Below are 11,418 nucleotides of genomic sequence, written 5' to 3'. Positions count from 1 at the left end.
TGAATTCATTGCCGCCTTCTCTACGGAGATCTACTGTACCACTTTCTTCTCTTGACCGGTTCCTCTTCTCCACTCTTTTATTTCTGGTCCTTGGAAAAAGACTAAACCTGATCATCTTCCATAAATATGGTTGCTATTCTTTAGGCCGAGGCGATGCTATCTCCAGCGAGAACTAAAATCTCCCCGCGCCCATCGTTCTTTGGTCTCTTTCTCTCACGCGGTGTTTCCCCTGCAAGGTTGGCTTGATCCATGGACGCCCCAGCGTCCTGGAGAATCTCAATCATCTTCTCGAGCGCCTTAAACCCTTCTTCAAGCGGAGTTTCCACAAACCGTCATCCATCCGTCGTCCCCTAGGAAAGATACTTGCCCCAACAGCTAGATGTAGCGGGGTATTTCCCTTCTTGTTGACTGCGTTAACGTTCGCACCCTGGTTGAGCAGTATACGAACTGCGTGGGTTTGAGGAAGTCTCCTCGCAATATAATGCAGTGCGGTATCGCCGTTCACATCGGAATTGTTGATGTTGACCAGTGTCAGGATCTTCTCCAAGGTCTCAGCATCAATTAGCCTGATACTGCTGTCTCTCTCTCATGGCCAATCTGTACAACATGGTTCGACTAGACTCATCGCACATGCTCGGATCTGCCCCATGCATAACTAGAACATTAAGCAGCTGCAAAAAGATTTCACACCGGACGCCGTCATCTGTGCGATGTGATACAGCGTAATGCAAAACAGTTGAGCCCGGTCTGTCCGCGTCGGTGTCCCGGGCGTTCAGAATGTCCCGGTCGGGTCGGTACTCCAGAAGCAATTTCACTGCTGCGAGACAGTCGGCATCCCCCACATGACTGTTAATCGCATAGTGCAGCACTGTCTTGTTTGCTTGATCCTTCACATTGACCATCGCAGGCCCAATGTCAAGCAATTTCACAGTGCGCAACAGGCGCGAGGTCACTTCCGAAGGAGTCAAGGTGGCTATTTCGTCCTTGTCGCCCATTAACGCCCAATGGAGTGGTGGCAATCCGTTGTCATCCCTTCTCGTCACCATTTCGGTCAGTCCGATTCGACCGCGGTGTTCCACTAGCGCTTGTATCGCGTCTAGATTCCAGTATTGGCTGGCGATATGCAACGGTGTGACCCCGCTGCACCGCAAGCCATGACCAAAGCCACAGGGATCATACCACGTCTGCACGACATGCGCATCGGCGCCTGCCGCGATCAAGCGGGATACCATTGCATAGCTGGCGCGGGTGACCACATTGCCCAGCACAGTGTCCCCCAGTATCTCCTGGTCGCCAGGCTGGGCTTGCCGTCCAAGTTGATAGGGAAGCATGTATTGATCCGACTCGCGGATCGAAGCACCACCGCCCAAACAGAACTCGATAAACTCGCCATAGCGAGCGTGGTGCTCTCGCAACTTCTCCCGGATCCTCGCGGGACTTGTGTCCTTCATCTTTCTCTGCAAAGCCTGCACATTACCGGGAAAAGCTTGTGCGGCACAGACCAGCGGTGCCGCCCCCTTGGCGTCCCGATCCCGCCACGCGCCCAGGGGTGGCTGATGGTCGAGCAGGAACCGTGTCATCTCCCGATCGGCGTTGCCGCAGGCGAGGTTGAGCATTCGAAAGTCCATTCCCTGCAGATACTTTTCCAGCGGCTGTTGAGAATGCGCAAAGTCGGACTGGTAGAGATTGATCAAGGCGCGTAAAGCGTCAAGACTTCCATGATCCGCCGTGGAATAGAATGACGGCAACGGGTAGTAGCCGAAAAGGCTTACTTCCACCCGGCTGAAAGTATCATCCCCACGCTCTTTTGCTCGTTCGTTGTAGCGGAGCAGCCCGAGCGTGTCGTTGCGCTTGATGATCAAATGTAGCTCATCTGGATGATATTCGAGTTCAAAGTTGTACTCGGATGTATCATGCATGATTGCGGAATCGGAATCATCGTCTGAGTTATTATTACGAAAGGCATCGGATGGCATTGTGGCCCGAGGATGAAGAAGTCACCCAAGAACAGGGTAGGGAGGTGGTAGAAGAATAACACCTAAGACGGCGATGCCTTTCGGGATTACTTCACAGAGAGAACAAAAGATATGAGGGGCCGGGTTGCGTGTATCTTTAGTGGCTCATCAGAGATCGATTTGTCCATTGGGGATAAAGACGGGAGCGGGAGAGCCCAAAGGGTCGTCAGGGGTCAGATCAGAAATTTGCTAAAGTACAGTACATGACGGTACGGTACTTCTCCAATTATCCTTCATCGGATCGATGGTTAACTTACGCTAAAGCTCAAACTTATAGCCATGGTCTCTCGGACATGCTCCACTCAACTCGCCTGTCACAAGCCAGGAATAAGCGCCTAGTGGGATAGATGCAACACCAGCCTTGCACATCAACCGCTTTAATTTCTAAAAATCCTTATAAAGACATCATCCACTGCCATGGAGGCCGATCTCTCAAACCTATGTTTTTTTTCCAGGGATCAGAGTATTGGATATAGTGTTTGTCGTGGTATTGCGAAGCACATATCTCCCCTTGGCGGTCGCTACAATGCTCTCGAATCCAAATGCTCGGAACCCACAATTCAAGATTGGGATTCTCGCTGCCTTGCCCCTAGAAGCACACGCTATCAGAGGGATATTCGGTCATATCGATGGCGAAGATGCGGAGACCTATGCAGCCAGAACTTTCATCAAAGCTCCAATGGATATGAACTCTTATACCACTGGCAAGATTGCAAATCACAGGGTCGTTCTCGCACACATGCCGGGAATGGGCAAGGTGAATGCAGCAGCAACAGCAGCGGGCTTACAAGCAAGCTTTACCGAGCTGAAGCTTGTTCTGATTGTCGGAATCTGTGGTGGGGTCCCGCAAGCCCAAGGTCAAATTCTGCTTGGCGATGTTGTGATCAGCAAGAACATTGTACCGGCCGAGGATGCCATCTTCCACCCATATGGCCCAGGGCCAGAAATCACCGAGCAACCAGATTTTGGAAGACCTACGTCGGTAGTGCGATCGTTGTTGGCCAAGCTTGAGGATCAGAAGACGGACCTCGAGAAGATAACATGCAGACATCTGGACTGCTTGCTCCAGAAGCCAGGGTTTGCACAGTCGCGGTATCCCGGGGACACGGAAGACCAGCTTTTCCGGCCGGACTATATTCACAAGCACCGTGACCCGCACGACTGCGACTGCGTCCAGCCGGGGAAGTCTTGCACTATTGCAAAGCACTCCTCGTGTGACCAGCTCGGCTGCGAGCCTGAGTATTTGATTCCTCGGGGTCGCGATGAAAGTACCACGACACTAATGCTTCATTTTGGCCCCGTTGCATCTGGAGATCAAGTCTTAAAATCCGGCCAGCACCGTGACAGAGTTGCAAAGACCAAGAAAGTTATTGCTTTTGAGATGGAAGGGGCAGGGGCTTGGGACTATTTGCCATGCCTCATTGTCAAGGGTGTATGCGACTACGCAGATAGTCACAAGAACAAGAAGTGGCAAAAGCATGCCGCAGCCGCTGCTGCGGCCTGTGCACGGGCTGTTCTAGATCTATATGAGAGCTCTATAGAGCAGGATGAAGGAATGACACCATTACAGCAAAGATCAGTAGCAGAATCTCGCGTCTTATATTATGACGAGATCATGGGACTCAATCAACAAGCATATTTGCAAATCGAAACAGCTGAGGAAAAGGCCACTATGAAATCTCTGCGGTACGTCTGGACACCCCTACATCCAAGGCTTCACTGACAAATGATAGAAGCGGACCAGCTCTTTTCGACAGGCTTCCCTGTATTTCAGAGACGGTTTACAACCACTATGATAGACAACATGACCCCTTATGTCTCGAAGGGACTCGGACGGCCGTTCTCAAAGACATTTCCGCATGGGCCGATAGCCAGAACAGCAATATGATATACTGGCTGACTGGTTGGGCAGGGATAGGCAAGTCGACAATAGCTCGAACGGTTGCTCATACTTGGGGAGCTCAAGGCCGTCTCGGGGCAACCTTCTTTTTCGATAAAGTTCCAGGCGGCGGCAAGCGTAGCGCACGCGAGTTCATTACAACTATTGCTTATCAGCTTTCCAGTGAATTCCCAGTCCTCATTTCTTTAATCTCCGAAGCGATGGTCAAAGACCCTAATATCTGCATCAAGTCGCTTGGGGATCAGTGCCAAAAGTTGATCTTGAGATCCATATCAAGAGCTCGGTCTATTTTGAACGGACAACCGATTGTGCTCATTGTCGATGCTCTTGACAATTGCGAGACTTCTGAGATGGGTATCGTCATTCGCTTGCTTGGGGATATCAGTTCGGCTGGTGTACGAGTCTTTATAAGTAGTAGGATGACACCCACCATATCTTTCCACAGACGAAGCGAACACGATGGTCGGTTCCGTGCTTTTGAGCTGCCAGATATCCCTAGGGAAATCATTGATCAGGATATTTCGCTTTTCTTTCAACGAGAGCTACAGCAGCTGAACACAAACTGGGAAGAGGGAGATAGCCTTCAACAGCTGGTTGACAGAATCGGAGGTAACTTTCTCTGGGCGACAATGGCTACTAGGTATATCCGAGAAGTTCCTGGGCTATGTGGCCGAAGATTATCGATGCTGCTAGATTCTGGAGCCACGGTTTCGCCCATCGAAGCTCAATTTGATGACATGTATCTTGGCACTCTGAGCGATGCAATGCCATCAAACCTGAGCAGTGAAGAGAGCAGCATATACTATGGCTTGCTGCGACGTTACCTAGGCGTCATAGTGGTGCTGTTCGGGGAAATAGCTCCCGCTTCGTTCTATGAACTAATCGGCCTAGAAGGAGATGGGTCTGGGGCGGATGGCATCGACGTCCATGAGGTTTTGAGGAATTTACAACCAATCATGGATATTTCAGATGACAGACACAACAAGGAATCATTGATCCGTCTGCATCATCCACACCTGAGGTCCTTTTTCACGAGTCCCACAAGATGTACCGACGAGAGGTTCCTCGTGGACCCAAAACAGGCTCACTACGACGCTCTGCACGGTTGCTTAAAGTTACTTTCAGGCGTCTTTGAGCGAAGCCAGAATGAAACGGGAAACTTGAGCTCAGATCAACGTGATCACATGGTCGACACAGAAGATGCTTGCACTGTGTGGGAATGGTCACCCGCAGCGCGCTACGCCTGCCGTTACTGGGTGAGGCATCTTAAGAGCAGCGGAGCGGAAGTTCACCCTGGCGACCCTGTCTCTCTCTTTGTCAAGAATCATGTTATCTGCTGGCTTGAGGCACTGGTACAGATGGGGTCGACTGACGAAGCGTCGAAAGACTTGGAATGTTTGGCTTCCTTTATCTCGGTATGTTGCCTCCACGCTACGTGTCTTGATGCAAATTTAGTAACGTCAGAGCAGGATACGCAAGCATATGAGTTTGGCACATCTCTGAGAGAGCTGAGCCGTTCATTCGCAGACCGAAAGGCACAGATTGAGCAAGACCATTCGATGATCAATCAGCTTACCATGGAAAACTTGGACAGATATGATGGCTGAGGCTTTCCCGCCTTGAAACATTGACCTTGAGACATTGACCGGTATCTTAGGAGTGGTACTTGCACAGAGTTGACTCCCGTTTTGGTTTGTTTCTGGGAAGTCGACTCTATTACAACATCCATTATGCTTGGACCGTAGCCTGCCCGCGGCCTCACGCTATGGAATAGCATTTTGGGTTATGAGTCATGTCAGTCAAGGATCGGAGATCGATTGGCTGCCAGTGAATTGTATTGCTGATCAAATCTACTGCCCAAGCCCATTTGGAATCCCAACAATTCACACTAAGCATGCCTAGGCGGTACCGGAAGGAATTGGCAATCTTCGTCTGCAACTGGTGCTGATTGAGTTAATGGTAGATATCGAATAGCGACTTAGGCACAAGCTTTCCGCCAACGAACGGCCAAAGAAAATCCAGCTCCGTTCTATTCAATCTAATATTGTTGCTTAGAGCTGGCCAATGGGCCAATCCACAGCATGTTGTCAAATCTCCGATCGTATTATGCCAAGTGAGCAGGGCAGGGGTCTGACATCCTGAGCCAATAGCGCTGGATATGGTGATCTAAAAGAGACGGACTTATGCACTAAAACTGCGCCGACTTTTGGTCGGAAGCACAGCCGGTTTCTTTCAACCTTCTTTATAATCCGCAAGCTTACAGGCAGCAAAAGTGATGAACCGGCCACCCCGACAGAGGACGTATACTCGTCGCTCCCGCACAGGATGTCAAACCTGCAAAACCAGAAGGATAAAATGCGACGAGACGCTAGGATCGTGCAAGAACTGCAGCTCGACGGGCCGGACATGCGATGGGTACGAGACGGCCCGCCTCCCGATCGTCGCCAAAAAGGGCCAATTCTATACCCCGTCCATTCACATCATCGATATCAACTTCCCCGGCATGAGCTCCGATGAGCGCCGGTGCATCAACTTCTTCCAGACTCGCACCATGCCCATGCTGGTCAGCTTTTTCGAATGGGAGGTCTGGCGGCGTCTCGCACTGCAGTTAAGTCAGGCCGAGCCAGCGGTCGGACATGCCCTGGTCTCACTGAGTGCCATGCATGCAAGCTCCGAGACGAATGGCATGTCTCGAAGCCGGGCATTCAATCATCGGACTCAACACCATCGTTTCGCTATCGAGCAATACGGTCGCGCACTGTCCACCCTTCGCCGCCGTTTGACATCACAGGATCCACACGTTTCCGTGATTGCACTCGTCTGCTGCGTTGTGTTCACCTACCTCGAAGTCCTCCAGGGCAACAACGAGAACGCCTGCGCCCATCTCACCAATGGACTCCAAATCCTGTCCGGCGGCGAAAGGGGAGACGCCGCCCGCGCGATCGTCCACGATAAACTGCAAGACTACCACCACGCCGACCGGTCGCCGGCCATGACGCCGCAAATGGCCCTCCTAGCAGCCATCGCGCACCTCGACATTCAGATCCAAGTGCACCGCTACGTATCGCGCCAAAGAGACGCCAACAGGGTACGGGGCGACCACCAGCAGCCTCTGCGCTTCCGCACCCTGGACGAGGCCTGGCGCGAGCTCGACCCGATCTCCGACAACGCCCTGAGCTACCTGACCCTCGTCCAGCGCGCCCTGCAAGACCCAACCCCGGACATCTTCCCCATCCTCATCGCGCAGCGCAAGCTCGCGTTCCAACTCGAAGAGCACATCGCCGCCTTCACCGAGCTAGCGACCACCCGACTGCCCTGCCCGACCCCCAAGCAAACCCGCTGCATGAACCTGATCCAGATGCAGCACCGCATCATCCGAACCCACACCTACCGCGCGCTCCGACTGTCTGAGGACGTGTGGGCCGAATTCGCCGCGGACCTCACGGAGGCCCTCGGATTCGGCGCGGCCACGATCGCCAGCCTCGAGGCCGAATTCGGCCCGCGCAACCTCCCCACCCTCGTCATGGACATGGTCGTCATCCTCCCGCTCACCTGGATCGCCCTGAAATGCCGCGACCTGCCGACCCGCCGCTGCGCCGTGCAGCTCCTCCGCCGCTGGCCCCATTTCGAGGGCCCCCACCACACCAGCACCTTTGTCGCGCTCGTCGAGGGCGCCGTGGAGCTGGAGGAGGCCCGCCGCGATCCGCGCACGGGGGTCATTCCACCCGAGGCGCTGGTCGCTGATGTCTCGGTCGTGCGGAAGGAGGGCGCCCCGCCCGTGTTGGGGTATACCCTGGCCCATCTGGGGGGACCGCACCTGGAGGTGCCGTTCCCGGTGGGTGCTGAGGGGGGTGTTTAGGGAAGGGGTGGGGCTTGGGCTTGCTTTGCGGGGCGTTTTTGTTTGAAAGAAAGGGGGGTCTGGGGGTTCTCCCCCAGGATACTTGTTATTCTTGGAGACTTGGGCCGGGTGGGCGTTCTGGGGGAGAACCCCCAGACCCCCCTTTCCTTTCAGGAGACTTGCTTGAGGCTTTCGTTTCTCTGCTGGTTGTCATATACTCGCCTATCTATGAAAGAACCCCGTAACTGACTATAGAATCGATGATGAGCCACGGATCGGTCTCTGCTGCGGTATATATAATTCGCTCCTTTACATATTCCACACTCCACCTTACAAACAATATCCCCTCAAACTCGCAAATCACAACAATGATTCACAAGATCATAGAAATCCTACTGCAAGAAACCGGACTCCCAGGCTAAATTGAGCTGTCGAGGCGCTTTAGATTATCGGTTCGGATTCGATCACCAGACCCATGTGGATAGCCATAGACCCGAGAATAATTAGCTTTTTCCTTCGATAGCTTTTTCCTTCGATCGTTGGGTTAGAAGAACTATGATGAGAAGAAAAAGTATCCACCGCTCGCATGGCTTAGATGGTAAAGCGCAGCACTAGTAATGCTGAGATCCTCGGTTCGAGTCCGAGTGTGAGCACGTGATTCCTCTTTTTGCTTTTTCTTTTCCCCGGCGGCTGCCCGCTCGTTCCCCATCTTTGCTCTCTTTCTGTTCTTGGGGGTTTAGGTGTGCTGTATATGGTATGCGCAGTATCAAGGCTGTCCAATATGCCTTCACCATCCTATACAATCAAATGTTATGTTTGAAACATTACATAGCAAACCAGTACAGTACATACATGCCTCGCGCACCACATCTCCCACGACCCAGGCCCCGGAAACTACAGCACCCTGCCGCCCAGCTAGTGCACCCTCTCCGCCAACCGCTCCGCCCCCTCGTAGAACTTGGGCAGCGGCGCGAGCTTGCGCCGCAGGATCCAGACCCGGAAGTGCCACCAGGCGTTGTCGAGCTGGTAGCGGGCATGCTTGCGGGTGGAGACGGAGAAGACCTGGTCGAGCTCCTCGAGGGTGAGTTCTACAGCCAGATCTGGGTTAGTATAGACGCTTCCAACTTGCGAAGCATGAGATTCGAGAACAGAGGAGGGATTTGTTTAAAGAGAGGGGTCAATCCATGGGAAAGCGGCAGGCAGGCAGGCAGACTCACCCTTTGTCTCCGGCACGAACAACAGGACGAGCACCCATCCGACCACGCACCAGGCGGCGTACCATCCGAACGCGCCCTGGGGCTTGAATGAACTCAATAGCAAGGGCCACGTGAACGACAGAATGAAATTGAAGCACCAGGTCGTCGCCGTCGCGAAGGACATCCCCACCTCGCGGACTTGCAGGGGAAATGCTTCCGCTGAATAGGTAAAGGGCACCGGCCCCTCGCCGGGCGAGTAGAAGACCTCGAACAGGTACATGCCCGTCGTGACCATGGCGACGCGGGCGCGGCTGCTGGGGTTGTCGGGCTCGATCCAGAAGGAGAAGCCGCACCAGAGCAGGCAGAGGGCGAGGAAGGGAAAGGTGAACAGCAGCAAATTGCGGCGGCCCCAGGTGTCGATGGTGAAGAAGGCCGGGAGCGCGAAGACCCAGTTCAGGATGCCGGTGCCCATGGACGCGAGCAGGGCCTGTTGGATCGAGTACCCCGCGTCTAGGAAGATGGTCGAGCTGAAGTACGCGATCACGTTGACGCCGCAGAATTGCTGCATGAACATCACGATCCAGCTGGCCAGCGTGGCGCGGCGGTTGCGCGGGACCGTGAAGAGCTCCAGGAACATGCTGAAGAAGTTGCGCCCTGTGTTGACCTGCCGCTCCAGCTGGACCTGCACGTGAGCGTAGTAGAGGTCGCGCGCGGCTTGGAGGGAGGTCGGGCGGAGCGTGCGGAACGCGCGGAAGGCCTGGTCGATGCGGTCGTGCTGGAGGAGCCAGCGCGGGGATTCGGGGCACAGGTAGACCTGTGCGCAGACGATGATGGGCAGCACGACGGTGGAGCCCAGCATGAGACGCCACGAGAGGTCGTCGGAGAGGCCCATGAAGGCCACCCCCATGATGTTGCCCAGCATGATCCCGAACGCCGTCCACATCTGCCACATCATGACCAGGGCGCCGCGGATGGGCGCGGGCGAGCATTCGGCCGCGTAGACGGGCACCGTCGAAGATTTGGACCCAATCCCCAAGCCTAAGACAAACCGGGCGAGGAAGAGGTTGACCCAGGAGTTGGCGACGCCTTCCCAGATGGACGCGACCGCGGCGATGAAGCAGGACCAGAAGATCGTACCTCGACGGGCAAGGTATCGGTTCATGGGCTCCGTCAGCCAGCATCCGACCGTCGCGCAGGCGAGGTAGGGTGCGCCGACGACCAGGCCAGTCAGGTAGTCTTGCATCTTCGGAGAGAAGCGGGGAGACTTGATCCCGAGTTGCTGTCAAGCTGTCAGTGCTGCTCTTGGTATTAGTTGATAAAGTGCCTTGCCTTCAAGTAGATTGCCTGCGCGCCGTTGTTAACAGTCTCGTCCATCCCCTGGACAGCAGCAGCAAGGGAGCACATAGCTAGACGACAAGATTAGCCAAAAGACAAGTACACGGATACGGAAACATCTCACCGGCTAGAAAATACAGCTGCCATGGCTGCGACCATTTGTGAGTCTGTTCGCGCCGGAGCGTGTTCTTGTCATCCTCACTCAGCTCAGGCAGATCGAGTGCTCCTGCTGGGTTTTGCGAGATCAGTGCTCCCTTGCGGAAGTCCTCCAGATGTTCATCGAGACCGTGTTCACGACAGAACATTTCAACGTCATCCAACAACTTCTCGCGGGGGATACCTGCGAGAGGGTTCTCGAGGATCGCGCTGAGATGACTCGGACCGGTGGTGCGGCCCTCAAGGTCGTAGATCGCATGGGCGCCGCTTGCCTTCTCGGCGTGCTCCACTCGAGTAGTCGGACTGCCGTCCTTCAGGACCTTCTTTTCTGAAATCTCTTCCAGGGCCATGGTGAAGGCCACTTTCCATGGGATCTATCGCGGGATCTTTTGGGTGATACGTCGCCAGAGAACGACAGAGTCGATCCTCGACTGACTAAATAGCAAGAGAAGAGAGTCTGACGATCAACAGGCGAATTCCAGGCCGAAACCCCTTCTCGTCCGTAATTTGTATGGACAGTCAAGCTTTAGCCATCCACAAAACGGACACGACTCGAAAGACTGGCCACGCGAGGGGGAATGGCAGTGGCCTTTTATTACATTATCCATGCGATCGAGAGAGACCTCCCGCCCAAATCGACTCGAATTGCAGGGTCTAGGCCAACCAGTCGCGTCCATAAGACTGGCTACAGCCACCAACTGTTACAGAATAACTTTATAATAATTTCATGCCGTCATCAGCAGATGACCAGGCGGTAAGATTGGCAAGGATCCACATGGATCGCGGAGACAGAAGCTTGAAGCTTGTTTATGCGGTGGAACCACGGCTGATGAAGGTTAAACATGGCTTCCTTATCTCGGAGCGGTGGTTGGCTCGCCTGTCCGGGCGATCACAGTCTAGGCAGGGATGTGGTGGACCAACCGTGGTTGAGGTCGAATCATGGAATTGTCAATGTAACCTGGCAAGACAGGTCAGGAT

At 54.1% G+C, this 11,418-nt stretch overlaps 4 protein-coding genes and 1 non-coding gene across 5 annotated transcripts; 3 read left to right on the top strand and 2 right to left on the bottom strand.

Moving 5' to 3' along the window:
- Positions 1-98: 98 nt before the first annotated feature.
- Positions 99-2,262, bottom strand: BO86DRAFT_73506 (ankyrin repeat domain-containing protein). Its single transcript, XM_025677618.1, has one exon. The coding sequence runs from the start codon at positions 1,974-1,976 to the stop codon at positions 558-560; it is 1,419 nt and encodes a 472-aa protein (XP_025532752.1). The 5' UTR covers positions 1,977-2,262; the 3' UTR covers positions 99-557.
- BO86DRAFT_73511 (purine and uridine phosphorylase) lies at positions 2,170-5,856 on the top strand. Its single transcript, XM_025677619.1, has 4 exons — positions 2,170-2,224; positions 2,280-3,701; positions 3,749-5,330; positions 5,385-5,856. The coding sequence occupies exons 2-4, from the start codon at positions 2,542-2,544 to the stop codon at positions 5,520-5,522; spliced, it is 2,880 nt and encodes a 959-aa protein (XP_025532751.1). The 5' UTR covers positions 2,170-2,224; positions 2,280-2,541; the 3' UTR covers positions 5,523-5,856.
- On the top strand, positions 5,692-7,774 carry BO86DRAFT_452545 (Zn(II)2Cys6 transcription factor; the record flags this gene model as incomplete). The annotated part of the gene is made up of 1 exon (XM_025676932.1): positions 5,692-7,774. The coding sequence occupies exon 1, from the start codon at positions 6,191-6,193 to the stop codon at positions 7,772-7,774; it is 1,584 nt and encodes a 527-aa protein (XP_025532750.1). The 5' UTR covers positions 5,692-6,190.
- A 559-nt stretch (positions 7,775-8,333) lies between these two features.
- On the top strand, positions 8,334-8,406 carry BO86DRAFT_t27. The gene has a single exon. It is a non-coding gene; the product is annotated as a tRNA-Thr (tRNA).
- Positions 8,407-8,541: 135 nt separating this feature from the next.
- Positions 8,542-10,799, bottom strand: BO86DRAFT_405777 (sugar porter family MFS transporter). Its single transcript, XM_025674127.1, has 4 exons — positions 10,409-10,799; positions 10,279-10,355; positions 8,971-10,228; positions 8,542-8,841 (listed from the first exon to the last, which is right to left on the bottom strand). Exons 1-4 carry the CDS (start codon positions 10,788-10,790, stop codon positions 8,669-8,671), a joined length of 1,890 nt encoding a protein of 629 aa, XP_025532749.1. The 5' UTR covers positions 10,791-10,799; the 3' UTR covers positions 8,542-8,668.
- Positions 10,800-11,418: the final 619 nt, after the last annotated feature.

This window comes from Aspergillus japonicus (genome assembly GCF_003184785.1).
Source record: "Aspergillus japonicus CBS 114.51 unplaced genomic scaffold BO86scaffold_2, whole genome shotgun sequence".
In the NCBI taxonomy this organism is placed as follows: Eukaryota; Fungi; Ascomycota; class Eurotiomycetes; order Eurotiales; family Aspergillaceae; genus Aspergillus; species Aspergillus japonicus.
This window is presented reverse-complemented; position numbering and strand designations above follow the sequence as displayed.

Coding starts and splice junctions, on each gene's coding strand:
- BO86DRAFT_73506 (XM_025677618.1), bottom strand. CDS start 1,976: ATGCCATCCGATGCCTTTCGTAATAATAACTCAGACGATGATTCCGAT.
- BO86DRAFT_405777 (XM_025674127.1), bottom strand. CDS start 10,790: ATGGCCCTGGAAGAGATTTCAGAAAAGAAGGTCCTGAAGGACGGCAGT. Junction 10,229..10,278: donor CGCAGGCAATCTACTTGAAG/GCAAGGCACTTT, acceptor ACAGCTTGACAG/CAACTCGGGATCAAGTCTCC. Junction 8,842..8,970: donor GTTCGTGCCGGAGACAAAGG/GTGAGTCTGCCT, acceptor ATCTGGCTGTAG/AACTCACCCTCGAGGAGCTC.
- BO86DRAFT_73511 (XM_025677619.1), top strand. CDS start 2,542: ATGCTCTCGAATCCAAATGCTCGGAACCCACAATTCAAGATTGGGATT. Junction 3,702..3,748: donor GCCACTATGAAATCTCTGCG/GTACGTCTGGAC, acceptor GACAAATGATAG/AAGCGGACCAGCTCTTTTCG. Junction 5,331..5,384: donor GTTTGGCTTCCTTTATCTCG/GTATGTTGCCTC, acceptor ACGTCAGAGCAG/GATACGCAAGCATATGAGTT.